Source organism: Phalaenopsis equestris, unplaced genomic scaffold (genome assembly GCF_001263595.1).
Source record: "Phalaenopsis equestris unplaced genomic scaffold, ASM126359v1 Scaffold000137, whole genome shotgun sequence".
Taxonomy (NCBI): Eukaryota; Viridiplantae; Streptophyta; class Magnoliopsida; order Asparagales; family Orchidaceae; genus Phalaenopsis; species Phalaenopsis equestris.
In genome coordinates this window covers 988,745-1,016,469 of record NW_018164579.1, presented here as the reverse complement: position 1 = coordinate 1,016,469, position 27,725 = coordinate 988,745, and the positions used below count along the sequence as shown (strand labels likewise).

Here is a 27,725-nt window from a genome sequence, read left to right as displayed (position 1 = left end):
GCCCAATTTGTTTTGTCTTCTCTCATGAAAGGCCGTCATAAATGGTCCGTCTGATACAACCCGGACCGCCTGCCCTTCTTCCCCTTCTCCCTGTTCCAAACCTCGAGGCATTATAACCTCCGGGGAAGCAAGGTGAGCTTTCAGCCCTTCACTTGGCTCTAACCCTCTAACCCTCTAACCCTCATCCATGGACCCGAATCGGCCGAACGACACGCTCCCGACGAACTGGCGTTTTGGAGGCGGCCATTTCCCGCCAAACCCTCGAAGCGCTGGCCACCGGCGAGCTCACTCCGATACTTTCCTCCGCCTCCCGGACGACTTGCTTTTTGACTCCGATCCCGATTTCAACATCTCAGACATCGACTTGCCATGTCTCTCCGATGACAATGTTTCGGGAGGAAGTGCTGCTGCGGCTCCGGCAATCCCAGTTGAATACGGTGGCCGATCGGACGCCAGGGCGGCGCATATTGGAGGCAGGCATGTCGGAAATGGGGCTCACTTAAGGAGCTTGTCGGTCGATGAGGGGTACTTTGAGGCGACGGGGTTTCAGGGGGCGGGTTTTACCGGTGGTGTGGCGACCGAGAAGAGGGTGCAGCACCGTCACAGTAGCTCCATGGATGAGGAAACGTCGCCTTTCGAAGAAGAGTCCATGGGGTTTTCGGATTATGCGAAGAAGGGGATGCCGGCGGATAAGCTCTCTGATCTGGCACTGATTGATCCTAAGAGAGCCAAGAGGTACGATCTTTTCTTCTTGTTGTAAAGTTTGTTGGCTTCTTGCTGTATACGATTCCAGGATTTTGGTTAAGTTGATTGCTTTTGACAGACAGAGTACTCTGATTTGTGGAGCTTATCGGCCGGTTTTTTTTTTATTTTTTATCCTGCAACAATTGAAAAGTTGAAATAGCGAATTACATCAAACTGTTTTTTTTGGCTTGCTCAACAATTGAAAATTGACGACAAAATTTGAAATGGTAGCAAAAGAGGAAGTAAGATGGTGAAATTCTACTTGATTTTGTCGAATGGAAAAAAAAATAAAGCACAAATTATTACTCCCCTTCAAGTAAATTAATGATTTTCATCCATTCTAAATCTTGAATAATGATAGTCGATGGGTGTAATTGATAATGGGAATAATAAGTCTTAGTAGACTATTGATAAAAAGTCAGTGCTTAATGTGTTCTTATGCATGTTTTCCCTGCTGTAAATACTTTTGAAATATTAGGGTATCAGGTCAAATGAAATTATTCTATTTGTAGTGATTCTCAATCTCAATCCTCCACTTTTTGGAGTTAATAGGGTTTTGAATAACGATTATCCTTAAAACCTTCCAGGGTTATACCATCATTTCACAAGAATAATGTTAGTGTTTGCTTTTATGCCCTTTAAAGATTAGTGTCATATAAGTGAATATAAAAATTTATACGTTAGATTTATAAATAGATAATAATTCAATGATGTGTAGGTAAACCTCGGAAAAATTTGGGGAATGAAAAGGTAGATTGGGATGAAAATATAATTGAAAATATCCTAAAAAAAAGAGAAAAAGTGAGAAAGAAGACAACATATAATAGGCTGTTGGAAGGAACCGAAATATAAAACTACTAATGGACATAGAAGGATGAGGAAAATATCTTGAAAGCACATCTCTCATGCAATCGCCCGGGGAGATCAACTTCGCAACCGGGAGGGTAGAGGTGAGAAGCACATAAAAAAGTAGCGTTGGAAGAGGACGAGTGAGATAACATCGACCTTTGTTTAAAGCACTGCCTGACCAACTTTTCAAAAGCGAGCTGACCGTCAGCGAAAGCAAGCATCGCGTCCTCTTCACAACAAAGGCAACGTGAGATGTTAGAAACGGTGGAGTCTGGTCCACTATGCTTGGGCGGTTACTTTGCTTTGGAGAGTCACACCTCTTCACAAATAACCACTCCCGCCTTCCTCTTTTATGAAGTGAATCATCTCTTCGCTTCCTTCTATTTGTGATAAAATACTTCGAATGACTCTCTCAGAAATAGTAGTAGTTACGGTTTTCTTCTTTGGGCTTCCTCGAGATAGAAAAAAGATAAGTGCAAGAGGTAGTTCCTTGCGGTGAAGGAAGAGGAAAGAAGAAGAAGAATTGTTCTCCCTTGGCTTTTTCTTGGTAGCTTGTGGCTGAAGAAAAATTATGTTTATTTCTCTTGTAAGTTTATCTTCTTCGGTGTATCTCGGTGTAGAGTTTTTTCGGTGTATCTCGGTATAGAGAGAGAAGAAAAGAGAGCAACGAAGTGAGAGTGAGGGATTCCTCTTGTAAGTTGAGGTGATCGACTTATGTAAAATCCTCAAGTAGTAAAATCCTCTGCAACTCCGTGGACGTAAGCAATTTGCCGAACTACGTAAATCTGTGTGTTTCGCTGTGTTGTTCTTTTATCGTGTGATTTTTCTCGTTCTATTTTTCACTTCGTTGAATATATATATATACCACATCAACTGGTATATTTAGATCTCGCAACAACAACAACTGGTATCGGAACGTGGTTTCGGATCTGAGGAAGAATGATAGCTGCAGATGAAGTGAAAGTTTCAGAGATCGAGAAGTTTGATGGCACACATTTTGGTTATTGGAGAATGCAGATAGATGATTATATTTATGGGAAGAAACTGTATCTTTCGTTATTAGGGAAAAGACCTGAAAGGATGGATGAGACTGAATAGAATTTGTTAGATCGACAAGTTCTGGGGGTTATTCAATTGACCCTATCGAGATTCGTTGCAGACATCGTCATCAAGGAAAGGACGACTGCATATCTCATGATAGTCTTATTAGGTTGTATGAAAAGCTATTGGCGAATAACAAGAGGCACTTAATAAAGAAGTTATTCAATTTAAAGATGGTGGAAGTTGTTACTGTTGCTCAATACTTAAATGTTTTCAATACTATCACAAATCAATTGTCGTATGTGAAAATTGATTTTGATGAGATATGTGCACTGATCTTGTTGGTTTTATTGTCAGATAGTTGGGAAGTCATGAGGATATATGAGGATAGCAGTTAGCAGTTATGCAGGTAAATCTAAACTGAAATACGAATACGATAATATTCATGATTTGATTTTGGCTGAGGAAGTTCGCAGGAAAGATTTTGACAAGGTCTCAGGTTCGAGTTCGGCACTGAATGTTGATTTTAAAGGGATATGACATGACAGGTACTTAAGTATAGGGAGTTTTCAGTATAGGGAGATGACATGAAAGGGAGATGGAGATGACACTGAATGTTTTCAATACTATCAAAAATCAATTGTTGTTTGTGGAAATTGATTTTGATGAGATATGTGCACTGATTTTGTTGGTTTCATTGTCAGATAGTTGGGAAATCATGAGGATAGCTGTTAGCATTTCTGCAGGTAAATTTAAACTGAAATACGATAATATTCGTGATTTGATTTTGGCTGAGGAAGTTTGCAGGAAAGATTTTGGCGATGTCTCAGGTTCAAGTTCGACACTGAATGTTGATTTCAAAGAGAGATGACATGACAGGAACTCAAGTATAGGGAGATCAAAATCAAAGTTTAGTAAGCAGAAAGAAAATAAAAGTTTAGTAAGCAGACAACCTGTTGGAATTGTGGCAAGTCTGGCCACATAAAGAAGAACTGCAGGAATCCTACGAAAATGGAGAATGATAGCACAAATATGGTATCTGAAGAATCACAGGATGCACTATTGTTGACAGTTCATAGTTCTGTTGAAGATTTGATGTTGGATTCAGGTGTTTTGAATGTGGTAGGAAATCTACCAGAGTCCACAGTGTAGGGCAGTGATGGAAGTGAAGAGGAAAGTGGGTCTGGGGCATCCATTCCTATTGTTTTACAGACAGATGTTGAAGAACCACAGAGTTATGAAAAAATCTTGCAAGATAAAAGTTTGAGCAAGTGGGAGCTGACAGAACTTCTATCTGGGAAGAAGGTATTGCACAATAAGTGGGTATACCAGGTGAAGACTGAGTGTGATGTCAGTAAGAGGTACAAGGATAGACTTGTTGAAAAAGACTTTGAGCAGAGACAGGATGTTGCCCATGTAGCAGGAGTTGTAAGAAGAGACAAGAGTGACCCAGGAAATAGCTTGGAGGTGTAAAGCTATGTGGAGCCTGTTGATATGTTAACTGAGGGTATTACTCTTGAGAAACTGAAGTTGTGCACAGCTTCAGTTGGTCTTCTGGAGTGAAGACAGAGGCTTTGAGTTGCAGAGGTGGAGGATTCAAGGTGGAGGATACATGTTGAAGAAAAAGCCAACACCGTCAGTAGAGGATATCAGTTTGAGGAAGGAGATGTTGCAGTTTATGTACCGGTCTCTAAGTTGGAGAATTGTTAGAAACTGTAGAGCCCGGTCCACTATGCTTGGGCGGTTACTTTGCTTTGGAGAGTCATTCCAAATAACCACTCTCGCCTTCCTCTTTTGTGAAGTGAAGCATCTCTTCGTTTCCTCTTGTTCGTGATAAAAGACTTCGAATGACTCTCCCATAAATAGTAGTAGTCACCGTTTGAGTTCTTCTTCGGTTTTCTCGGGATAAAGGAAAGTTGAAGAGAAGTGCAAGAGAGAAGTGCAAGAGGTAGTTCCTTGTGGTGAAGGAAGAAGAAAGAAGAAGAAGAAGATTGTTTTCCCTTGGCTTTTTCTTGGTGGTTTGTGACTGAAGAAAAATTATGTTTATTTCTCTTGTAAGTTTATCTTCTTTTGTAAGTTTATTATTTCTCTTGTAAGTTTATCTTCTTCGGTGTATCTTAGTGTAGAGTTTCTTCGGTGTATCTCGGTGTAGAGAGAGAAGGAAAGAGATATGAGAAGAGAGAACAACGAAGTGAGAGTGAGAGATTCCTCTTGTAAGTCGAGGTGCTCGACTGGTGTAAAATTCTCAAGTAGTAAAATCCTCTGCAACTCCGTGGACGTAGACAATTTGTCGAACCACGTAAATATGTGTGTTCCGCTGTGTTGTTCTTTTGTGGTGTGATTTTTCTCGTTTTATTTTTTACTTCATCGATATATATATATATATATATATATCATATCAGCTGGTATATCTAGATCTCGCAACAACAACAGGAGAGACTGAATTCTGCGTTCCTATGCGTCAGTTGCACGATTGCTTATCAGCTTCGAGTAGCTAGTTGGCTATTACATTTGGTCCCCGCCAACCGCTCACGCGACACACATGAGCATTTGTGGGAGAGGGGAAGACATGGACAGGTGCGTCATGTTAAAGAAAGGCGAGTGGTAGAGGGAGATGAAGAACATGGGGAACATTGCGGTTGTAGAAATGGGTAAGTTGGGTGGAAAGTATTTCACAACAACAACAACAACAACAACAAAGCCTTAATCCCACTACGTGGAGAGTATTTCACCTTTCACCTAAATCCCTTTGCACCTAAATCTATTAAATCCACCGAATGACTGGATTTAATAAATCCTGGATTTACTATAAATGGAAGACAAAATAGGATTTAAGTGGGAGTTGGATTTATGTTTGTGAATTTTACTGTTTGGCTGGATTTACTGAAAATCTGGTATGAATTCTATTTAAATGCTCTAACAAACAGCCCCCAAGATTTTTTTTGTTTTTGTTCTAATTTTGTTACAATGCAACTCATCCACTGAACATATTGTACAGTAGGAAAAGAATAAGGAGGATGATTACCATATGAACTTGAATGAGAATGAAACTAATAATTTATCCGTTAATGAAGTTATATTTTCTCGTTATTCTCGGAAAATTTCAGCTCTATTGTTCTTTTTTCTTTTGTTGTAGGATACTTGCGAACAGACAATCTGCAGCTAGATCCAAAGAAAGAAAAATCCGCTACACTAATGAACTTGAGTGTAAGGTGCAGACACTTCAATCCGAAGCTACTACGCTCTCAGCACAGGTTACCCTACTTCAGGTGGGGCTAATTCGAAATAATATGTTTTGAGTTCAAATTAACTTTCCTATGTGCATCTATTAAGGAAGATTTACATGCTTACCACTCAATTCTTATTTATTTACATATCTATCTCCTAAGCTTCAATTTTTACATATCTGCCACTTTATTGGGCATGAAATGGTGTATGTCACTTTTAAAAAGTTAAAATAGTGATACTTTTGATGTGATATGAAAGATTTGGGTGGCATATATGTAAATAGCAATGTTTAGGTGCTAGATATGTAAATGCATAAGACTTGGGTGGTATGTATGTAAATGCCGCGAAATGCTATGTTTTCAGAATCCAACGGCTGAAATTTCTCTTAGTTCTCACTTCAAAGTGGACACTCCACATAAATAAGTGAAAACATGTAATTACACATGATTCATCGGCATCTTGTGATCATTTTATCTATTTTAGATGTCATCAAAGATAATTGGGTATAATTACTATTAATATTTGCTTGAGTAGCACAGTGTTCCCTATGAAATGGAAATAGGTTATGAAAAATACGTATGATATTCAAACCATGGTAAAAACATACAACCTTTTCTCATTTATTTTTATTATTTTGTGAGTTCTATGTTGATTGTTGTTCGAGTTCCAAAATATTTGATGAATTTTTTATTGTAGAAAACAGGTTTAGAGAGGAATAATTCATTGATTTCATTATTCACATGCAAGATACATATGTATAGGGAAAACAATCCCTTTTAATTTACAAACTTAACTTATATATCTAACCTAAATTAGGAAAGGAAATAATTTTGAAAAAAAAATAAAATATCATAAAATAGGAAAGGAATAAAATGATCAAGGATCTTCTAAGTGGTCCCAATCAAATCTCTGAGGATTTGGAAGTGGCCTCCAGCCCAAACGAGAAAGATAGAGAGAGGGAGAGGGAGAGAGGGAGAGGGAGAGAGAGAGAGAGAGAGATATTCTCAAATTTTCACACTCCCCCTCAAGCTGGATCGTAGATATTGTAGAGATCAGACTTAGTATTGAATTCTAAGAAGGAATAGTTTTGGTGAAAAGTTCAATAATTTGTTGGTGTGTTCGATTTTAACTTAGTTGTATAATTCTCCTGTTAACCTTTTCAGAGATGAAGTGTCTATCAACTTCAATATGTTTGGTTCTGTCATGATGTATAAGTTTTTTTGGCAATATTGATAGTTGCTTGACTATTACAAAACATATTTATAGGTATATTGGAGGTACATCTCGATTCCTTTAACAATTCGAATCCAAATCTCTTCACGAATTTCCAAGGCGAGTGTCATATACTTTGATTCTGCGCTACTTCTAAAAATAACCACTTGCTTCTTACTTCTCCATGACACTAGATTTCCCCATACATAGGAGCAGTAACCCGTGGTGGACCTTTGTCAGTAAGCTCCCCAACCCAACTAGCTCGAGTATTTTGATTCTTCTCGGATTTCTCAAAAATTAATCTATAACTCTAAGTCTTCTTAAGAAATTTCATAATTTGTACACCATCTTCAAATGCTCTTCATTTGGGTTGTTCACTTGCTGTCTCACTATACTGACAGACTATGCAATATTCACCCTCATAAGTGACATGTAGATGAGTTTTTTTTACCAATCTTTGATATCTTCCTTTATCCACAAAGATTTTTCTTCTCTCATCTTTGACTTCTGGTTTGGATCCATTAGAATACTAGCAGGCTTACATCTAATCATCAATGTCTCTTTTAGTACATATAGAATTCTATATTAAAGAAATGTCAGCACAAATCTCAAAGCGATCGAGCAGTTAGAAATTGGGGAATACCCGTGGGGTCCCAGACAACAAAACATAAAATCTATCAGAAAAGTCATTGATTGATTCAATGACGCAACCGACCGACATGACAGGGCAACTGGCAGGAATCCTTCGTCTAGTGAAGTCAGTTGACCTACGAGCCTACCAACAGAGAGGCCTCAGCTTGATCAAGCGATTGAATCTTTAAAGAGAATACAGTCGGCCATTACGACCGACCGACACACGCATGCAGCGAACGATCAACATAACCTGTTGATCCCAAAGCATTGGCCGACCGACCAAACGGCGACTCTCATTATTAGCATCATGTAATTTAAATAAGAATCACTTAGACGGTTATATATATTGCCATTTTCATACGTGTACTTGTATTCTAAGACCTCTATAAATAGGAGGTTCTAATATCAATAAAGAGGCTTTTAAACTCTCAGACCTGAGGATTCTAGTGCTTTGGGATCCTCACGCTTGTGTGTTCTGACATTTGAATATTCTCTTGCATTCATTAGCTCTCTCTATAACTCTCTTATTTCTTCTTTGCTCTAACTCTCGGGGCATTTTCACAAGAGGACAATCTTGGATTCAATATCTTAAAAGGTGATGTTGTAATCGTGGGCATGCCGCAAACGAGAAGTTGAGCCAATTACAAAGGATAATCTCAACAGAGAGATCCAGCGGAGATGGAATTCAATAGAGAATCTGTGAATCAAGAAATCCAGTGATAGCTTCAAGAATTGCAGTATCAGTTGATGGGCCAATTCGAGGCCCTTTGATAAGCGATCTTGCAAAGGAACGATCAACATGCACTCCTGAGGGTTGAATCTTGGGGAACTCGTCCTCAAAAGGTTCACCCGGAACACCTTCCAGCAACGGTCGGACGTGTCGACAACCAAGCGGTTGAGGGAGCATGAGACTCCCAACAACCAGCTAGTACTAGATCTACAACAATGATTAGGCATCGGGTGGATTGCATTGAGGCGCCCTTTCAGCATGCTACTAAAAGCGCTTTCACTCAACAGATTCTAGAGGCAGTACCGTCGGTGAAGATGCAAATTCTGCATCTGGACTCCTACATGGGTACAAGTATTTGATAGACCACCTGGCGTCTTTCAAATCATCGGTCAGCATCCTGCAGATCGGCGATGCCATGAAGTGTCGTCTCTTCTTGACGACACTTAAGGAATCAACTCTTCGCTGATTCCACGCTCTGTCAGACGGATTCATTCTGACCTATACTGAATTCAAGAAGTTTTTTCTGCCGCATTTTGCTAACATTCAGAAGCCGATGAAGAAAACATAGTCTAATATTGATCAAGCAAAGGGAGAATGAGAGAGCCTACGATCATACATCTCTCATTTTCAGAAGGAGATATTATAAGTACAGGACTTCCGGTCATTTGATAGCCCGGACCGCTCTAGCACAAGGGGTTAGAGACGGGTGCTTCAAGTATGATTTGAATATGCTTGAACCGAAGTCTCTTTCCGAGATGCTCGAAATGGCGAATGGCCATATCACCGGTGAAGAATCCTTCACGAACTCCTCCCTGATTGGTTTAGCATTGACCGACCTGCAGTTGAAGGGAAAGGCTGAAGATGAAGGACAGAGTCCGAAGGGTGATCAGAACCCCTCTGATCATCAAAGTCGTTACAAAGTCCAATGATCGTGGGAAAACTGAGGCAATTTGGCCAAAATTGGAGTTCAAATGAACGACAACCTCGGTATTTTGAGCGATCACACAAGCACTGAGAGATGCAGAGTTTGAATTAACTAAATGTTTCAATGGTTGAATTAGTGCCAACCATTCAAAATAAAGACGGGATGAAGACCGAACCTACGCTCCGGAACCCAAACAAATATTTTGACTACCATCGATACCATGGGCATGACACAGAGGAATGACGTCACCTCCGAAACTTGGCCGAAGAATTGATTAAAGTAGAGAAAATGAAGGAATTTGTCATCGGCGGCGGAGAGACGTGGCGAAAGGGAAAGACCCCTGCTGAGGAATCATCTGACAGACCAATCAGGGCGAGCGAGGTTCATGTGGCGTGAATCATTTCGGCCATGTTCAAATGAGGCAGAGGAATATTCCGACGATCCGGTGAGAAGAGGCATATTTCAGGTGATGTATGTTCTATTGCTTCTTACAAGCATAACCACCCGCCTATTATCTTTACGGTTGCAAACCTCCCACCAAAGGGAAATCCTTATAAAGATGTGATATTCGTTACGACACTGATCAACAACTACTTGGTGGGTATCATCATGGTCGACACCGAAAGCTCAACGAACATTCTTTTCAAGATGTTGTTCGATAAGATTGACCTGAAAACTGACCGGTTGGCAACACTTGCCGACCCACTGTTGGGCTTCTCCGGTAAGAGAAAAGATGCTCTGGGTGTCATCGCACTAGCCCTCTCATAGGGGGAACGCGAAAGGTAGTACACTATACAGAGGACTTTCTGGCGGTTGAATCGTCTCCATCATACAACATCATATTCTCTCGGCGACTCTTGAAGAACTATCAAGCAGTGATTTCAACCTACCACGTGGCTGTGGAGTTTCTTGGTGAAAGAGAAATTATAATCGTTTGAGAGAACTTAGAGTAGTCAAGGAGTTGTTATCTTTGGGTGATCACCATTGTGAGTCATGCCCCGTTCTATATTCAAGTATAAAGGGAAGGGGTTCTTAAGACCAGTGAGACCATCCTTGAAGCACCTATTATCGACAATGAAGAATACAGTAAAATTTTTCTAATAAATGAAAGTTTTGATGCAGGACATAGAAATTTGCTGATGCAGACTGTTCGCGAGCATCGGGACATTTTCGCTTGCGCTTCCACAGAGATGCCATGGATCCTGATCAACGTAGCTTGTCGTTGACTAAATATCAGCCCAACCGCTTGGTCAATCCAACAGAAGATGAGTTTGACAGCCAGAACTCTAACTGAGCCCATATCAGCGGAAGTAAAGAAGTTAAAGGAGGTTGGTTACATCCGAGAGGTCCAGTAAGCAACTTGGCTCTTGAATATTGTGTTGGTTCAAAATCTCAACGGAAAATGGAGAACGTGCGTCGATTTCACCAACTTCAATGTTGCGTATTCAAATGACACATACCCGCTGCCAAAGATTGATATGTTGTTGGATGCTACGGTTGGTTACTCTGTAATAAATTTTCTTGAAGTTTTTATAAAGATGATGCTAAAAAAATTGCTTTTATTACTACACAATAAGTATTTTGTTTCGATGTAATGTCCTTTGGGCTAAAAAATGCTGGGGCGACCTATCAACGATTCATATATGTAATTTTTTTAAATCAAGAAAAGAAAAAAATGTTAAAGTGTATGTTGATGATTCCCAGTTAAAAGTAAGTTGATCGAACAACACATAAACGACTTGAAAGAAACATTTGAAACGCTAAAAAATATAATATGAAGTTAAACCCCTCAAAGTGCACTTTTGGTGCGTCGACCCAACAACTTTTGGTCTTTTTAATTACTGTTGAAGGAATAAAAGCCAACCTGAAAAAGTGCGAGCCATTTTGGATATGCCATCTCCCGGGAATGCTAAAGAAGTTTACAAGCTAATTGGCCGAATCGCAGGTTTAGGTCAGTTCATTTCAAAATCGAGCGAGAGATTTGCAACATTTTTTAGAGCCCTAAGGAAAAGTCAGCGCTTTGAATGGACAACCGAATGCGAAGAGGTGTTCAAGAGTAAAAAACTCTCTAGCATCACCCCTGCTGCTTCAAAGTTCAATGTCGGCAGAAGAACTTTCTTTGTATCGATGCGTTGGGCAAGAGGGTGTTAGCTCAGAGCAGGATCGGGAAGAAGCCGGGAAGCAGTCCCTTGTTTATTACACCAACCAAATAAAATTTGTCCTGATTATTTCAGCTCGTAGGCTTCGATCGTATTTTCAATTGAATCTGATTCGAGTCATCACCAACCACCTGTTGAAGTCAGTAGTCATACAAACTGAACATTCCGACCGATTGTTAAAATGGTCAGTGGAACTCAGTGAGTTTGATATAACCTATATGACCAGGAAAACGATCAAGACCCAGACGATCGCAAATTTCTAGGCAGATTTCTTCGAGGCGGAAGAATCGAGCGAGCAAAACATTGTCGGCGATTGAATGTGGACCTTGTACATCCCTGGAGCCTCCAAACAAGAGACCACTGGTTTAAGACTGGCGTTAAGCAGCTTGGCAGGAGAATACCTCCATCAGTTGATCTTGATAGAGTTCGATGTCAAGAATAATCAAGTTGAATATGAATCCTTGTTAGTGGGGCTCCGTTTGGCGTATGAAATCGACACCCGAGATTTATTAGTATGGTTAGACTCATTGCTAGTTGTGAAATAAGTCGATGAGCAATTTGAGGCGAGAGGCGATTTAATGTCCAAATACCTTGCCATGTCAAAGGCAGAAATCAGGAGATTTAGGAATTTTAGAATCGAGCACGTCGTTCAAGAAGATAATCTTGTTGCGAACATTCTGTCTAAGCGCGCCAGTTTAGGCGGAGTGCCACAAAAACTTGTTCAACTGACGATTAAGGAACCTGAGGTCATGGATATAGTGGTCTATGAGACGAAGAGTTGGGTGGATCCGAACATCCTTTACCTAAAGACGGGAAAAATATCGGAGGACGTTACAAACCCAAGGCGTTTCAAAATCAAAGCTGTGTTGTACCTGATGATCGAAGGAAAACTCTTCAAACGATCTGTAAACTTGGTGTGCCTGAGATGCTTGAAGGAAGACGAAGTGTTGTACATTCTCAGGGAGGTACACTTTAGAGAATGCGGGAGTCCCTCCAGAGGAAAAACTCTAGCTTATCGGGTACAACGACAATGCTACTTCTAGCCCAAACTCCTCAAGGATGTCGAGAAATTCTCTAGTGAATGCGTGCAGTGTCAGAATTACACAAGATTATCCTAAATTTGCTAAGGAAGAAGGTCTATGGAGCCAAGGAAAACTAGGCGGACCTTCTACCATCAGTACTTTGGACAATTCATACGACACTATCATTAGTGACCAACCAAACACCATTTATGCTGACTCATGGAATGGAGACAGTGTTACGGGTTGAATATAGCTATCACAGCTAGAGAGCCTTCAAAGCCACGTCATTGACAGAGGAAGCGAACATTGAGGGTGCTATTTTAGCTCTCAATCTAGCAGAAGAAAGGTGAACCGATTCAGCCGTTCAACAAGAAGTTAAAAGGCTGGCCACACGTTGCTTCAACAAATCCGACAGAATGTATTTGTCCCAGATTACTTGGTGCTGAAGAAAGTCGATTCAGCCTTCAAGGGACAGTTGGTCTTCAAATTGGACCAGACATGCAACCGATCATACATAATCAAGCAAAGAGTCTCTCCGGGAGCTTGCAAGCTGAAGGCATATGCCGGAAAGGAACTCCCTCGAACATGAAGCGGAGATGACTTGAAAAATTTTTTTCCTTAGAAATTTGTTTGTAAACATAAAAGGAGTGTTCTTACCAAACTGTAAATTTGATCAATACAATGACAATTATAATTAACTAATTTTGCTTAAACAATGTTCAGGTTTTTCCAACACTCAGGGAACTAAATCTAATCGATCGAATAATGACGGTTGATTTTTGAAACTCGAAAAATGCGTTTTCAAACGAATGTTGTTTGACGATCGTTTTTCATACCCATCAAGCTCAAGCCAATTAAGCAAAAGAAAGAAATGACAGAAAACAACAGTACAAGTCGACCGACCATACAACAACAAGCCGGCGAAGCATTTGCAACTGAATAAAACCATACATTTTATTTATCTCTATCGAAAGATACAAAATATCCAGGTAATAGTAATCACAAGGTACATTCATTACAAATTTTTGATAACGTACAAACTTCTGAAGGGAGAACTCTCTTTTTTTTCACTTGCTCTCTCTTTCTGCATTTGCATTTTCTCTACAATGAGAGAACCTCGAGAGAGCCCAAGAAAGGCGAAGGCTCTGTGTTGAAGCTCACATGATGAGAGCACCTATTCTCCTTGCTTTCACTATTCTCATACCTTTCCCACGGAGACTGGAAGAGTATCGAAGAAAAGGAATGTCGGTGCCAGGTGATCGTCTTATTTTCACCCTTGGCAGCAGCTTTCAAATTGATATGGTGTCCACCGGTAGCGTATTATATGCGCTTCCAAGAGGTTCCCCATCAGTTCACAGAGAGGATTTTCTTGCAGGTGTGCTACCTAGATTTACTCCCCCCACTTGCTCCTCAGAGCCGACCAAACCTCTGATGGCAGCTGTCGAATGGATGTACTGCACTCCTTGGGATGGTGCTTCCAGTGCAACCTTTGCCCATGGGACACCACACCTGTTCGTGTGGTGGGATGACCTCGATAGTCCATTTTGTAAGATGTTGCCTTCGACACCTGACTCGAAGAAAATCCCCTCCTTCGACACTCGACTCCTAGAAAAAAAAAAAACTAGTACATTGTCCAAGCGAGGCCCGTCATCCCTGAGAGTGGAAAATCACATTTGCCTTAGATTCCACATAAAAGCTGACCGCACTCTCTCAGTCCGCACAAACTCGTTAAACTTTTTTTTAGCATGAACACAGACAGCGGAGGCCTCCTCTCACTTTCTTATAGGATGGCGTGGTCAATCCTGACAGGAATCTCTCGAAAAAAACTTGCAAAAGGACCTATCGTGGTAGGAAAATTCAATGCCATGGCAGGACAACTCGTGGTCTTAGCATGGCAGAGCATCAACTAGTTTCCCCAAAAGTAAAAATAAAGTCAAATCGTAATTAAGACAGTCTTTAAAGTTGGCCCACCAAGGGTCGCGAGAAAATATATGGCGCCACTAGTCCCATCGTGGTGATCAATGGTCATTCTCTTTAAAATACTTGGGGAAATCGAATAAATCAAGTGCAAATGTATAGATCTCCGGACAATCAACTACAATAAATTGATTGATTTCTTTTACACTTCCTTTGTATCACAAAACCCGAGTCCCCAAAATCAAGAGAATCTGGTTTTTGGAGATGGTTATGCTTGTTAGAGATAAGTTCCACGAAAGAGTATAGTGTAAATCATCCTGGAAGCAGGTCTTGGGGGTTACCCTCACCAGGCAACGACAAGATCCTTTCTTAGTGTAAGGAGTAAATCTGGTCGAGGCAAAAATCCAATCAGTCGGACAGGGTTAAGGATTAGTGATGATTTGGGTTTAGTGCAAACAAATTAATTGGTGTCAAAAAGTTGATCGGCCAAAGTTAAAGTTTTCTACAAATTGTCAATTTTCGATCGATTAAAATAAATTCACTCAAAATTACAATTTAAATTATCAGTCGAATAATTTAGTTGACCGTCTTTTAAAGTTAATAATCGATCAATGTGAAGTTGTGCACTGTTCAAGTTTGAGATTTAGCTCTGAAGACAATTTGATATATACCAGTGACGATGTGCGGTACTTGTTAAAATCACCACAAATGCAAGTTTCTCCAGAGGCGACAATGCGATCGAACAAATTTGAATGGAGCACGTGCGTCAATCGATTAAAAACGACCTACTCACTTCTGAGTTGAGAAAAAAATCCAACAATAAAAAGTATATCACAAATATTAAGAAACATACACAAAATGTCGAGCAAAAAACATTTTTATATGCTGAAATGCTTATAATATTTGGCATTAGCTTTTCTTTCAACTAGCTATAAATAATAAATAATAAACACAGTTTTCTATTAAGGACAGGGAAATTCAACGAGTAGCCGAGCATTCTTCCTCGTTGTTACTTTCTTCGGCCTCTTTCTCTACAGATTCCTCGACTATATCGTTGAAAGAACTCTGAATTCCTTCGGCCGGGAATACTTAGCTTTGATCAAGCCGTGGTGGATAACTCTTTCAACTTTATAATCCATGCCACGGCGATAAAACTGTCAACTCCGCCACATGCTCTTCGTATGGAACAGGCGAAACAACTTTCTTTTTTAAAGCCTCCAGCATCCTGACCGACTCTTTGATTCCGCGGCGATGTTTTCAAGCTTCACTCGAAGGAGTTGTTCGCCATCTCTAACCCTCCGCAGATTGGCTTCCAGTGAGGCGATCCTCTTATTTGCCTCTCACAAAACTTCTCATTATTAGACCTTGAATGTGGCCAACTTGCACTGCAAACAAGTCAAACCTGGTTGTATGTTGAATCATCGTCGTGTGGCTCAGCTCTTTGAACTTCTTAGCGAAGTTCTCCGACCAGGCCAGTTCCAAAAAAGCAGACAAAAATCTAGCATTCTCCACAGTACCGGGATACCAATCTTTGGAACTATCCACCAGACTGTATTGATCATCAGAACCGACTAGGCCAGAGGAGGAGCCGAATTTCTCCACCTCACCCCTCTCCCCTTTTCATCGGGCGCTATACAAAGGATTCTCTCTTCCTCTTTGGTAGGGGGGGGGGGGGGGGGGGGGTGGTGAGGTGGAGAAATTCAGCTCCTCCTCTGGCTTTTTCCCTGGACAACGACGAGAAGGCCCATAGCCAGCAAACATTTCTGAGTCCTAGCCCAGAGAGAACTAAAAGCAGAAGCAGGCTTTATGCGGGTGGTCTTGGCCCTCTCCGACAAATCAATAAGACGAGGATTGGGCAACCAAGAGGCTAGCGGAACAACGCTAATCATCGGAGGATTAGGCCTTCATGAAGTGGCTGGCTGAGTGGACTGTCGAGCGGAAGTGCTAGGGGCCTCGTCTACTTCAAAAGCCCCTTCATCAGCAGCAGATCTCTGCCCCTCACTTTTCCTTGCATTAATTGAATGAGATCGAACAATAATGACGACCTTGTCGTTCACCATATTCCGAATAACCATCGAGGTTTTAGAACAAGAAACAGTGAATTTCACACCTTTGGTGTCAGCCGTCGCAAAGGCCGCAACACTATGGGGCGAACTTTCAAAAACATCTTCTTTTAGATTACCTGTTGTCGAGGGATGCTTTAGCTTTCGTTGCTTGTCAGCCTGCTTTGCCTTCAGTGCCTTTCCTTGCTCGGCCCTAGCGGTGTCCGAGGCATACCATTGGTCCTGAGCCATACTTTCATACCGACCGAGAACATGGTGAATCCCTCCTTGTGGACCTTAAACGAATAAAAATGACTATATAGGTCGATCGACTAAGCGATACCTTTTCGGTGACAAAAGATAATTATGTCATTGTCGCAACAATGGAGTTCGGTAGCACTTGGGCCAGAATAACCCCATACTTATTGAAAACACTTTGAAGCTCAGAGCACAGGGGCAGTCGGAAGCCATACTTAAATTGGTTTCAATAGAAGCCAGATTTGAACCCATGTCGTCCGTCGCGCAAGCTGATCCCGACACTCTTTAATGTATGATGTTGTCATAAAAAAATACCTCATCTGCAGCTCCCTTACATTGTTCTGTGTCAAAAACGAAGGATCGGTAGCCGCGATAGAACCAAAGAGGGTGGGAGAATGCTTGGGAGCCATCACGATGAGCAAGGAGACGATCAGAGGACAAAGAAAAAGAAGAATTGGGTGGCAGAGAGAAAGAAATCAGAAAGTGGGGCAGTCCCTCGCCCTATTTATAAGGCAAGCGCGTAGAACTAGACATCACATAATGATAAGTGTCACACCAAACATCATTTCAAACTCATTTAAATATAATTTTGTTGCACATAACATCATTATAGTTTAAGAAAAACAATTTATGAAAGGTTCTTCCTCCACTTCAGACGAGGCATATCAACACTTGAACCAAGCGTTAGGTCAGGGCCTGTCATTAACATCTTCTTTGAAGGCCAAGCGTCAGCCGACTCAGGTTCACGTGTCACTTTCTTCTTTTTCTTAACAACTTTTCTCTTTTTCTTTCGGTCACAGAAGGCGCGGGAAGGCCAAAACTTTCCAAAGCCAAGAATGAACATCCTTTTCCTTGCGCGAACTCTCAACCATGATGCTAATCAAAATGTGTGAAGACAAAGTGAATAAAATGAAATAACACTAACTTTGCACTCTTATTTATATGGTTTATTGGGTACAGAAAACAAGGAGGAATTTTTTATCAAATTATTTTTCTTGATTTTTGTGTCATTTACTACTTATTAATTTTCATGTCCTTGTCGTAGCATTACTATCAAGGAGCAGGGAAATCGAGGAACTAATATGTATATTATAGAAATGTTATCATGAATCTCGAAATGTTCGAGTGGTCAAGAATTAGGTCTTACACGTGTGGTTTCGAACAACAGAACATAGAATACATCAGCATAATTTTCGATTGATTCGGGCACTGCCGACCAACGTGACCAGCTGACCGGTAGAAATCCTTCGTCAAGTGAAGTCAGTCAGCCAACTAGCCGACCTACCAAGAGGCCGCCGTCAAAATTTACTCGGCTTGATCAAGCAATCAAATCTTTAAAGGGAATATAGTTAGCAGTCGTGGTGGACACACGCATACGGAGAACGATCAACATAATCGACCTATCCCAAAGCATTAACCGACCGACCAGACGTTGACTCTCATTATCAGTGTCATATAATTTAAGTATGAACCATTGAGACGGTTATAGAAACCGTCCTATCCATACATTTGCTTGTATTCTAAGACCTCTATAAATATCAGGTTTTGACATCAATAAATGAACTTTTGAACTCTCAGACCTGGGGATTCAGTGCTTTGGGATTCTCACACTTGTGGATTCTAACATCTGAATATTCTCTCACATTTTTTAGCTCTCTCTTCTCTCTCAGCTTTAATTTTTGGGGCGTGTTCAAAAGAGGATAATCTCAGATTCAACAATAATGTATTTTCTCTGTGGTATAACGATGCTTTGCTTGGATATTGCTACCCCTATACCTAAAAAATATCTCAGTCCTAAGTCCTTTATTTCAAACTCCGTTGCAAGTACTTCTTTGATCTTGAGAATCTCTCTTTCATCGTCACGAGTATGAATCATATCATTCGCATAAACTATCAATACAACAATTTGTTCAGTCGACAACTAGCCTAAGGTAATTGTCTTTTATTAGCCTAAGAGCAATTTAGTCTTTTATTATTGATTATTGTTTGGTAGAAATATGGCTTAATAGTAAGGGTTAAGGTTATGCATGAGATTGTTTCTTGTATCTTAGGGTTAGGGTCTGGGAAAAATTTCCTAACTTTCAAATTGTAGGATTTGGGAGAGCTCGCCTATCTCTTGAATTGTAGGTGTTTATCCTTTATATGTTTTGTTGCTTGTATTACCGAAAAAAGTAAGTTTTGCCCTATTTCTGTGTGGAGATTATTGCTGGTTTCTAACAAATTGGTATTACACTGCAAATCATATATTCATGCCAGAATTGTCCAGTCGTTGTGTCAAACCTCGAGATACTCGTAATTCAAGCTAGTTGGGAAGTCGCAGACGAGAGAACATGCAACCTCCCTAAATCGCAATCGTCTTGCCTGTTTCTGTGGTGTCTCCGTCACACCGAACTACACAAAACAAATGCAATAAGAGCTAGATAGGAAGCCAACAGCTGCAAAAGGAATCGCATATCACAGTTACATCAAGCTATATGGGAAGCAGAAGGGATCGCAACGTACATTCATTTCCATTTAGAGCCCACGACGAGATTGCGACATTTAGATTTTGAGTTTTTTGAAGTTCCATGTGATGTCAAGAAATTGCCTCAAATCCACATACAGGAGTTCTGTGATTTTGTTGTCCAAAGTATCGCGCGGCATGCAATAGTTACGGACTGACTTGCGTACAATAATTCAAGTTCTAGGTTTGTCGGAGTTACGCGCGATGTCTACTTCAAACCGACATACAAGGATTCCAGAATCACAACTTTCAGAGTTTCATGGGGCATGTAGGAGCCAAATTGCTTGCAAAGTTCCTCACGATCAAGATAGTTGAGGAGTCATACGACATTACAACATAAGAGAGTTTCAAAATTATTCAGGAGTAATGTCAACCAAAAAGGTAGATGCTTTGGAGGAAAAATTAATGGAAGATGTTATTAAAATTAGATCTGGAATGAAGTAGCATTTTTCGGCCATGGAGGGGAGGTTAGAGGGGAGTTTTGCGGCCCAGAAGAAAGGATAAAGAAGATTGCGGAGTCCCACACAAACCTTCCTCTGCTTGCAGTGGTATCAAGCGATGGCGTTTAGAACAGATTTGAGCGACAACAATTAGAAGAATTCGTACGACATTAAAGCAACATTGCTTTCTCAGTCGGATCTGGAGGTGCGGGATCAGGTGAAGGAATAAGAAGATACTCGAGCATCAAGAACTTCGAAGGAATTACGCAACATCAAAATGGATGGAATGAGAGACTACAAACAGAATGGGACAATGGGTGATTCAGGACAGGAAAAGATCAATTTGAAGGATTTTGACTCAGAACTAGGAATCATGGTGGGTGGGACCCCAACAAAGGGTTGCATCCAACCACACAAGTGACTTTTGTTGCAATAATCTTCCATAAAGAAGGCAATTCTGGAGCTTGTGGTGACATGCGAGCTAATTATGGAGCACACCAGACTTATGGAAGAAAAATCAATATGGTTCCAAGAATGGAATCCAAATCTTGCTTTATGGGCGGAATGAACTTCGATCAAGGATAATAGGGAGGAGACGGGAGGAGACTCACGCATAAGGGAAGCTGAAGATGTTGATCTTTGAAGGAGATGATGCTTATGGTTTTATTTATTGTGTGGAGAGATATTTTGTTGATAATGTGCTGATGGATGAAGAAAAATTGATGACATCAGATATCAATAAAGAGAATAACGTCAGACAATCCAGAAACGAGAATAATTCCAGGTTCGATTGTTGGAGCGCTTCAAAACTTCAGGGGAAGGAGATTTACACAAGCAGATTTTTGCATTTGTCCAGAAATGATTCGTCAGAAACTATAGGGAGAAATTTAAGATGTTATCCGATCGTTTGATAAGGATATCAAAAGAAGTATTGGAAGACAACTTCATGAAAAGGTTGAGCTAGAAATTTGAGCGTTACTTTGCCTGTTGACTTAGGATTGGGGGAAACTATGGAATTAGCGTAGTTGGTTAAACATAAAAATGTATGAAACATGTTATTAGGAGCAACACATGTGGAACACCATACTGAACTATTACAACCACAATGATACCAAAAACTCAAACAATAGAAGACTAGAGACAAGTTCTGCATGACAGGAATAAAGTGTCATAATCGGAGGCGACACTCAAAGGCCTTGCAGAACAAAGATTTAGGAGAAGCAGACCAAGGGGTTTTGTTTTTCATGTGATGAAAATTATTTTTCCCTAGACACCGTTGCAAGGAGCAAATATTATAGATTCTCATAGTGTGTGATGAGCAAGCAAGGGATGTAAGAACTAAGAAGGTTGTGGTGGAGGAGGAACACCCTCACTTAGATGCGGTAGAAGTCTTATTGAACTTGGCGATGTGATTTATATCGAACCACGCTATGAAACTTTAGGGGCGGATCGGAGAGCAAGACTAGTTTTGTTGATAGATAATGAGGCACCCACAACTTCATCTCTACTCAAATAGTGAAAGAATTGGGGCTTGAGATGGTGGGCGCATAAAGTTTTGGAGTCATGATGAAGACAGTACAGGTGGAGAAGTGCAAGGGAGTTTGTAAATGAGTTAATTTAACACAGTCAAACATTCGTTGATGGAAGATTCTCTTTCCTTGGATTTAGGTCGCATTGACGTGATTTTGGGTATGAAATTATTACAATATCTAGGGAAGACTAAGATGGATTGAAAGTTTTGACCATGAAGTTTCAAAATGGAGATAAAATGGTGGTGCTTCACGGCTACCCTAGTTTGTGCAAGTCCCTGATTTCAGATGATCCATCGAAGGTTGCGTATAGGTTGGAGGGGCCACTATCTAAGACTTGGAATGGGTTGAGAAGGTTTATGAGACTTACAGGATATTATTGGAAATTTGTGCAGGAAAGTTTGTAATGAGTGATTTTAGTACTGTTTGGTATACATGTTATGGAAGATTTGCTTTCCTTGGATTAGGGAGCACTAGCGTGATATTGGGTATAAAACTGTTATAATACGTATGGAAGACTAAGGAATTGGAAACTTTTGACAATGTAGTTTCACGATGGAGATAAGACGGTGGTGCTTCGCGGCGACCCTAGTTTGTGCAAGACCCTGGTTTCAGCAGATCCATAGAAGGTGACAGATAGGTTGGAGGGGCTACTACCTAAGACTTAGAAAGGGTTGAGAAGGTTTATGGGACTTACAGGATACTATTGGAAGTTTATGAAGGGCTATAATTTGATTGTGTGGCTGAGTACGAAGAAATTGAACAAGGATAATTTTCAGTAGAGGAAAGTAACGACTTAGATTTTTGAGTAGTTGAAGGACATGATGAGTGTGCCACTGCTGATGATGAGGCCATACTGAAGCCATTTTTTGAGCAGGAGGCACATAACTTGATTCGGCAGTAGTTTTTCTCACCTTGAGGATAATGTGACTTCTTGGGAAGGAAGTATTATTATGTTAGTGCCTAGCCTAAGTGCAATTTTGTCTTTATTATTTCTTATTGTTTGTTATAAATAGTGCTTAATAGTTTAGGGTTAGGGGTTATGCTTGAGATTGTGTCTTCTATCTTAGGATTAGGGTGTGAGAGAAATGTCCTACCTCTTGAATTATAGGATTTGGGAGATCTTGCCTATCTCTTAAATTGTAATTGTTTATCCTTTATATGCTTGTGTTATTAAAGAAAATAATTGCTTTTACCCTAATTTTTGTGTGAAAATCTGTGTCAGCTCTTAACACAATCTTACATCCCTAAGTGTGTTTTACAAACAAAGTATGATTATCTTAACTTTGTTAATACCCATTAGATCTCATAGTTTTAGCAAATCTTTCAAATCACTGTTTTGATTATTGTTTAAGTTCATAAAGAGACTTCCTGAGTTTGCATACTTAGTATTTATTGCAATCATTGTCTAAGTCTTGGCGGTCCCTCCATATACACCTCTTTCAGATCACCATTCAAAATTTATTTTTTGTCAAGTTGATGCAATATTCAGTCCATGTTAAATGCTACTGGAAGGAGAACTCTGATAGTGTTAAGTTTAACAACTGGAGCGAAGGTCTTCTGATAGTCAATCCCATAGGCTTGAGTGAAATATTTTGCAATACGTTTGGCTTCGAATCTTTGAATAATCCCATCAGCTTTGTATTTGATGTTGACACCCATTTTCACTCATCGGGCTTCGTATTCTAAGAGTTTATTAAGAATCAACGTATCATTATGTTTTAGCGCTCGAATCTCCTCTTTAACTGCTTTTCTCCATTTTAGATTTTCAAGAGCTTCATAAATGAATTTAAGAATCTGCATACTATCAATGTTAGAAACAAAAATTTTGTAGGATGATGATGGTTTCTCATAAGTTATATACTCCTGAATAGGATGATAAAATTAATCTGAAGAATATTGAATTTGACCATATAGCTTAAACTTAAATTGACTTAATAAAATCTAAAACTATGATTAAAAGAACTAAACAATTAAATTACTTATAAATAAATAAAATTTTAGTAGTAGACAATAATAAGACAAATTTTCTAATATAGAATTTATTCATTTTACTCACTTGAGCATGAGATACGAGGAATAAGAAGGCTTACGGATATGAAGACCTTTCTAGAATAAAAATGTGATTAAATTTTATAGGGCTAGGATTTTCAACTTGATTTGAAGGAGATGAGGAGGCATGACCCTTCATAGTTACGAGAGACATAAACAGGGAGGGAGCAAGTGAGAGGTTTGGCGGTAATGAACAAAACAAATGAGTAATGTTCTTGACAAATGTACCCTTAAATAAATACCTTAGGTAAAGATTGAGATCGATCAGTTAGAGATTGAAAAGGTTTTGTAAAAAGGGGAAGACATTTTGGCATGCACACTAGGAAGTCGACCGGTTGGAGTCATGGTTTAGATCGTGTGATTGGTCTACCTGACTTTTCACTGGTTTGATTCATTAGAAACCACCTCTTGAAAAAAAATGTTCTCTTAATTCATACTTTGGTTTCAAAATGCTTATTGGTACTTTGTAATTATCACTTTTCTAATCTTTCTTGTTATCTCTAGATCTAACTGATTTGTCCAAAGTGCCTTCATAAATTGAATTGGTTGATTATTAAGCTATCAAATATCATGATCTAAAATATGCTCTAGTATTTCTTCATAAATCAGTTTATGTAGAATTAATATTGTCCAGATTCAAAGAATATGAAAATTATCATATGCGTTATGAGGAAGATGAAAAAATTATGCACTTCTGCAAGTTTTGGAGGAAAAGTCAATCAATGAGAAATTCGAACAACTTTCTTAATCACTTAAAAAAAATTCAATGATGTGAGAATGAGGTTTTTCTCTTTTGTTGAATCTTGTAACCTCACGCATAAGTAAAATATTAAGAAATATCAGATCTCCTATCTTGAACTTAATCCCTTTGTGCTTAAGGACAAAAAATCTTTTTCGAAATTCTTGATTTAGTTCATCGGTAACACAAAATTGATAATAAACTGGTCACTCAGTAATCAAGAGACTTTATTGGAATCAATTTTGCATAAAAAAAATTTTCATTGATCTTTTTTTATTAATTTTATAGAGTTGATGAATTAATTAGAGAAATTTAATACTCTAGGATTAATTAGCTGCACACAAACAGTCAAGGGATTATTCTAAGATTTAATTTAAATAAGTTATTAAATTGATAAAATGATGGCTTGTCTAAATACTAAAAGGCTTTTAACATGGATTTTTTAGAAATTAATTATTTGAAAGCTTGATCATATAAGATTGTTCAATGAATTAGGATTAGTTAATATAATTTAGAAATAAAAAAAGTATTAGTTTAATTTTTAAAGTGATTGATTTAACTTTAAATTATAAAGTTTGAATCATCTATCAATGTCTAATGTTTTTATCTCTTTCCACCTCCTTTGAGATTCACATCCAATTTGTTTTGTGCATAATTTCTAGACCGTTGTATTAATCTTATTCATGAACCATTATTGGATGTGAAATCATATCCCGCCACTAATGGTGGATACCAGAGTTTCCATGTGCGGCAAGGAGAAAATTTTGCATGTGATGACTATGTAGGACGTGCAACAATTATGCCTAGATTTGCTTGGTGAATCACTCAAGGAATTCGTTTTTTGAAGTCGAGAGGAATTGGTGCGATTTATTATTTTATGCCAATTTTTATGACTTAATATTATTGCAACTATTGCGATTTTTTGGTTTTTTAGCACATGCGGCTTCTACGGCCTTTATTTATGTGTTCTATAGTTTTCAATTAGTGATAACTGTAACATGATCTTTAAGTCCTCTATGTCTTGATCTCCAACTCCAATGGTTCTTTGTTTTGCAGTTCTATTTGTGACTGATTACTTCGTACTGTTACGCAGGCTTAGAGGATACTTCTGCAAGTCCTCCGTTTCTTCTTATGTCCGTTGCCTTATTTTGACGTTAGTCACATTCTAGGAGAGAATGAGTTAGACATTACCGTTATTTGAATACAGGCAGTGGAGGAGATTTTCAATTAGTTTTGTAATCATAAATAGGATTCTAAGGCTCATACAAAACTTATTATTAGCACTTAAATGAAGGCTTTAGGTTAGATGTGCAATTCTTTCAACTATGTGATTCAATTCCTTGATTAAACTAGGGGTTCGAAGATTTTCAGGAGAATTTCTCCTTGTATAAGCATGATACCTGGTAAATTCTTTCCTTTTTCTTCGCATCTTGTTCATTCATGTTTTCATGATTTGTCATTATTTCTGTGTTCGCACTCAGAACTCTATTTTTTTGTTCCTTAAATTATGTATCTTGTCACCTTAGAATCATTGATGAAATTATTGTTTAGGGACATTTAAATACATATCACACAATTCTTATGAATTTACATAACTAACGCCTAAGCTTTTTTTTTACACTTATAACACTTTGGAGTCATAAACCTATGCATGAAAAGCTGTATTTCATTTTTAAAAATTTAGTGATGGTGCTATTTTTGATGTTGTGTTAAAGATTTGAGTGAAGATTTGAGTGGTATGCACTGCACGTAAATATGAATGTTTAGGTGTTACATATGTAAATACATAAGAATTGTGTGGTATGTATGTAAATTCCCCTTCTTTTTTTCTGGAAGCATTCACAGGTTCTGCAGTATTGCTAATCCACCTTAAATTTACTTTCTGATTCATCTCTACTCAAACAAAGAATTACACTGCGACAAGTTTTCTTTGTTGCAGAGAGATACTTCGGGCTTAACATCTGAAAACAGGGAACTCAAACTGCGCTTGCAGGCTCTGGAACAGCAGGCTCAACTTGGAGATGGTAATAGCCTTCTAAATTTCGTTCTTGACTTCCTAAGCATCCTATTAGGAAGATTTACGTACATACCACTCAATTCTTTTGTATTTACATATCTAAGACCTAAACTTCAATTTTTACATACATGCCTCCTTCCCCATGCATGACAAAGAGTATCTCACTTCTTAAAAGTTATAATAGTGGTTTTTTTTTATGTGATATAAAAGATTATTGATGGTGTAAATTTAATAATTAAACTTTAGGTGTTAGATATGTAAGAATTGGGTGGTATGTGTAAATATGTAAATGCCCCTTCTTTTTATTGAAAACCTCATAAATCATAATTTGGAGTTGTGCAGCTTTGAATGAGGCATTGAGAGAAGAAGTTCAACGTTTGAAAATAGCGACCGCACAGTTTTCTAAAGGTCACGAAAGCTCCTTCAATAGCGGTTTTGAGCAGTCAATCTCTCCATTTTATGCTCATCTTCAACAGCTTCCCAGTCATGGTGGGAGTTTTATGTGAGTATTCATAAAACCCATGCATGAATTAATTATCAGTGAAGTTTTTGTCTAATTAATTCAATGCAATGAATTTCTTCGTTGTTTAATTATATCATTGATTATGGTTTTGCTGCTCATAATTCAAGCAGTTGTATGTAATAATCATGTCATGCAGTGATATGCTTGCCTTCATGCCCCTTTTGAGATATTCTATAAACTTTGCTGCCTTTTTGGAGAAGGCAGTAGTTTATATGATAATTAATTTTGTGCTGCTACTTCTACTCTCTTTTTTGTTGCTATATTAGTTGATGCTGATTGTGACTGATTTTGTATTTACTTTTCTATATCTTAAGTTTACTTTTTTTACATTTCTACCGCCCAAATCTTTTGTATCGCATTAAAAAGAGAAAATATTATATACAGTGAAACATAATGTGTATCTGTCTTCAGCCGTACATATGTTCATCATATACATAATATTTTCTCCATAAAAAATATCAATATTTTAATTTAAAAGTTAAATATGCTTTTTCATGCATAGGTAAGGTATGAAAATTGAAAATTAGGAATAAGATAGGTTAATACATGGGAATTGAGTTGTTGCATGTAAATATTCCTTTGTTGTATTAGCTAGGCTTTATGTTGATCTCAGCATAGTTGTTGGACTATGGAGACTTGAAGCACAAAATCAAGTGATTACTCTGATTACAGATTGTTAAACTATAGCATGGATAGGAGAGGGAGAGTTGTAGTGTTGTAGAAGAGAAATATTTGCGTACGTACATATTAGGTTATTAGGAGGGTACATGTATGTTACATTTAGGTTATATTCTTTGTAATTTTTTATGTAACCTGAGTGTAACTTAGATGTACCCTCCGAATAATCGAATATGTACACAAGTCTGAATATGTTTTACGTACACAAATATTTCTCGTTCTAGAAAGTGGCTGTGCAGGATATCATATTATTCCAAAGTAAAAAATCTTGTATCATTATGATCTAAAATTAAATAAAATGGGTTTCAGATGTCATTAAATTATACATATATAACAACCAATTCATATGTATTTATTTATCTAACATACAAATTTTTTTATTTATATGTATAACACTCAATTCTGTAATATCACATTAAAACTATTATTATTATTATAAGTGAAATATACCTTTTGGTACATACATTTATAACATGAAAGTTTA

General features: G+C 38.6%; 1 protein-coding gene across 1 annotated transcript; it reads left to right on the top strand.

The window, feature by feature from the left end:
* LOC110021671 (transcription factor VIP1-like) lies at positions 1–26,792 on the top strand. The gene is made up of 4 exons (XM_020720257.1): positions 1–735; positions 5,771–5,903; positions 25,963–26,047; positions 26,383–26,792. Exons 1-4 carry the CDS (start codon positions 188–190, stop codon positions 26,544–26,546), a joined length of 930 nt encoding a protein of 309 aa, XP_020575916.1. The 5' UTR covers positions 1–187; the 3' UTR covers positions 26,547–26,792.
* Positions 26,793–27,725: the final 933 nt, after the last annotated feature.

Coding starts and splice junctions, on each gene's coding strand:
- LOC110021671 (XM_020720257.1), top strand. CDS start 188: ATGGACCCGAATCGGCCGAACGACACGCTCCCGACGAACTGGCGTTTT. Junction 5,904..25,962: donor CACAGGTTACCCTACTTCAG/GTGGGGCTAATT, acceptor TCTTTGTTGCAG/AGAGATACTTCGGGCTTAAC. Junction 26,048..26,382: donor GCAGGCTCAACTTGGAGATG/GTAATAGCCTTC, acceptor GGAGTTGTGCAG/CTTTGAATGAGGCATTGAGA.